General features: G+C 46.6%; 1 protein-coding gene across 1 annotated transcript in view; it reads left to right on the top strand.

The window, feature by feature from the left end:
- The window catches only part of PIAS4 (protein inhibitor of activated STAT 4), a 12294-nt gene that overhangs the window by 6167 nt on the left and 2878 nt on the right, over nt 1-3249 (top strand). Inside the window, exons 2-6 of the mRNA XM_029963925.1 lie at nt 178-262; nt 1849-1890; nt 2285-2375; nt 2663-2791; nt 2877-2982. Coding sequence (XP_029819785.1) covers nt 178-262; nt 1849-1890; nt 2285-2375; nt 2663-2791; nt 2877-2982 — 453 coding nt within the window. The remainder of the gene's footprint in view (nt 1-177; nt 263-1848; nt 1891-2284; nt 2376-2662; nt 2792-2876; nt 2983-3249) is intronic.

Consider the following 3249-nt stretch of genomic DNA (forward strand, 5'->3'; position numbering starts at 1 on the left):
CCTAAATCCTGTGCTGTTAAAACCAACCAGGAGAGCAAGAAATCAGAATTACCAAAAACTGGGAGTTCTGTGAGAGAAAACAAGGCTTGGGATTCCAGAGAACCTCCAAAAATCCCCTTGTGCTTCCAGCTGCTCCTTCCAGGTCGATGTTTAATCTGCTTTTTTTCTCCTCCCCAGTCCCCCAGAACAACGAGAAGCTTCAGGAAAGTCCATGTATTTTTGCATTAACCCCAAGACAAGTGGAGCTGATCCGAAATTCCAGGTATTTTCCCCTTGGGTGTCAAGATTCCAAGGAAACACAACCAATAATTCCTGTAATTCCTCAACCTTCCCTCCTGTTGGAAGCTTTTGTTCTCTGCCAGGATTTGTTGGAGGCCATGGAAAGCATAGATTTACCCCTCCAAGCCTTTAAATTGGATTTTTACTCCTCCAATCTCCCTTTTCCACAGGGCAGGAAAAACGGGAATAAATCCTGGATGACCCCGAACTTGTGCTGGGAATATCAAATATCTGCCAGGTTTTTTCCCCTTTCCAAAGGGGGAAAAAGCCAGACTTTAAAGCTTTGTTTTGCATGTGAAAAGAAGCTTCCTCAGTTGGGAAGGATGGAATGGGAACTGCTTGGAAAAAGGAAAACCAGCTTGGATTAGGATTTTCCCTGACCTCTGTCCCCATGCAACTTTGGATTCCAACAGTGAGGCTCCTCAGAGGTGACAGGGAGGTTTCCTCTTGGCTGACCTGCTCCCTTGGGCCTTGATGCAGAAGAATTCCCCCCAAAATGAGGCATAAAACCTTCCCAAGATTTCTCTTTATGCTAAAGAGAAACATATTTCACAGATATTTATGTTCCAGAGTCAGAATTTCTCCAATATCCTGATTATTGTGGGTTAACAGAAGGGGGAAGCTGTTGGAAAACTTCACAGGAAGGGAATAATAGACCATGGGATTCTTTCTTTCGGGGGGGATAAAAAACTGCTGGTTCTTGATGCTTTTTTCTCCCCATATTCAGATTTTTGGGGGAAAACTGTCCTGTTGAGGAACAACTCCTATATTTCTGGGGGTCTGAAATGCTCACGTGGGTCCAGCTTTAGGTGTGATGTCCCCACACCTAAAACTGCCCCATCAGCCTCTGTCTGTCCAGGTTTCATCCCTTCCATTCCCCAAATTTATCCTAAAACACCAAATTGGAACGTGAAATACTCTCAGGGGCAAATCAAGACTAATTTAGGGATTTTTCCCTAAAACCTCGAGCCTTGTGCAGGAATTAGAGGATGTTTTACACCCCTTTTTGCCCCCTAATAAAATCCCTTTGTTCTGTATATCCATGACTTTCCTGATTCCTCTTCAAATCCTGTCAGGAATGGCCCTGCTGAAGGTTGCAATATTCTCAGAGGTGCCATAACACTCAATCCCTTGGTTTTGCATGAGCAGCTTTAGCTGAATAATTAAAACACAGGCAGTCTTGAACACTGGCAGGTAAAGCTGACCTTAAAACCTAGTTTTTTTTATAAATTCTCACACGAATCAGCAGAAGGGAAATGGAGACTTTTCACCTGAAGGGTTTTAAAAGCTGTGGGTTGGTGCATTAAGCAAAAAAAAAAAAAAAAGAATAATTGTAATAATTACAGAACCACTGATATTTGCAGGGGGAATTGTACAATTTAAATAAAGGTCCATGAAGTTATTTTTTTTAAAGGAATGTTAAAAAATTAAGAGGGAGTGAAGCTCTTGAGTCTGGTAAAATTGACAGCTGGGTTGGATGGGTGTTTGTTTGGGGGGGTTTTTTGGGGTTTTTTGGGGTTTTTTTTTCACATAATTAATCTGAATTTTCCCTTTCTTTAATTTTACCAGGGAGTTGCAACCCGGGGTGAAATCAGTTCAGGTGGTGCTAAGGTAGGTCTGGGCATGGGGGTTGATTTCCAAAACTCTGAAAACCCAGGAGAGACTGGAAGATCCTCTGGATGCAGGAAGGATTCCAGAGGGGCACCTTCACACCGGGGGAGGGAGGGAACATTCCAGCAAAAGGCAGCCAGTTTTCCATGTGGATTTTGTGGCTCCAAAGATAATTCACAGGGAGCTGTAAAGAGCACAAAGAACTGTCTCAAGCATCTTAAACTCTGCTTTTTGACCTCCTCCTGCCTGTGCTGCTGGAGTTGGGGCTGGACAAGTGTCCCATGTGCCCTCCCAACTGCCATTGGATTGGCTCTGCTGTGGGATTTTGGGATGGGGATGTGCAGGGCCTTTTGGGGCAATGGAGATGGTCAGAATTGTACCATTTCCTTTCCAGAATCTGCTACACAGACACCAGCTCTCCTCAGGAGGATCAGTACCCTCCCAACATCGCCGTGAAGGTGAACCACAGTTACTGCTCCGTGCCGGTAAGGATTTGGGGGATCCGGGAAGGATTTGTGGGATTCGGGAGGGAATTGATTTCCCCATGAATGCCAAGAGTTATAAAAATGCCCCTGCTCAGTTTAAAGCTAATTTTCTGGTGGTTTAGCCTCGTTGTTAATGAAATTCTGTAAAAAACTTCAATTCTGCTTCGTGCTCTGACTGTTCAGCTCCGTGTTTTCCCCCCCATCCTTGAGAACTGAGTGGAATTCAGTGGAGCTGACCCCATGTAGGAGTAAAAGGTGAATAAAGACATTTAATCCTTTTGCCTCAGGGCTACTACCCATCCAACAAACCTGGAGTGGAACCCAAAAGGCCCTGTCGTCCCATCAACCTCACGCACCTCATGTACCTGTCGGCGGCCACCAACCGCATCACGGTGACCTGGGGCAACTATGGCAAGGTGGGTGCCAAGGGAATCGCCCAGAATTCCACAGGCAGGGTGGAAGGGCAGCCCTGGTCACCCTCTGCCTCCCCTCTCTCCTCAGAGCTACTCGGTGGGGCTGTACCTGGTGCGACAGATGACGTCGGCAGAGCTGCTCCAGAGGTTGAAAACCATCGGGATCAAACACCCCGAGCTCTGCAAAGCACTGGGTGAGTCCCTCTGGCTCCAGGAATCATGGAATCAGAGAATCAGCCAGGTTGGAAAAGACCTCTGAGATCATCCAGTCCAAGCCTTGATCCAACCCCACCGTGGTTCCCAGCCCGTGGCACTGATGCCACATCCAGTCTCAGCTTAAACTCCACCCCATCCCTGGGCAGCCCATTCCAATGGCTGAGCACCCTCTCTGGAAAGAATTTATTCCTGATATCCAACCTAAACCTCCCCTGGCACAGCTTCAGACCCAGCCCTCTTGTCTT

This window comes from Manacus vitellinus, unplaced genomic scaffold (genome assembly GCF_001715985.3).
Source record: "Manacus vitellinus isolate BGI_N305 unplaced genomic scaffold, ASM171598v3 scaffold_64_pilon, whole genome shotgun sequence".
In the NCBI taxonomy this organism is placed as follows: Eukaryota; Metazoa; Chordata; class Aves; order Passeriformes; family Pipridae; genus Manacus; species Manacus vitellinus.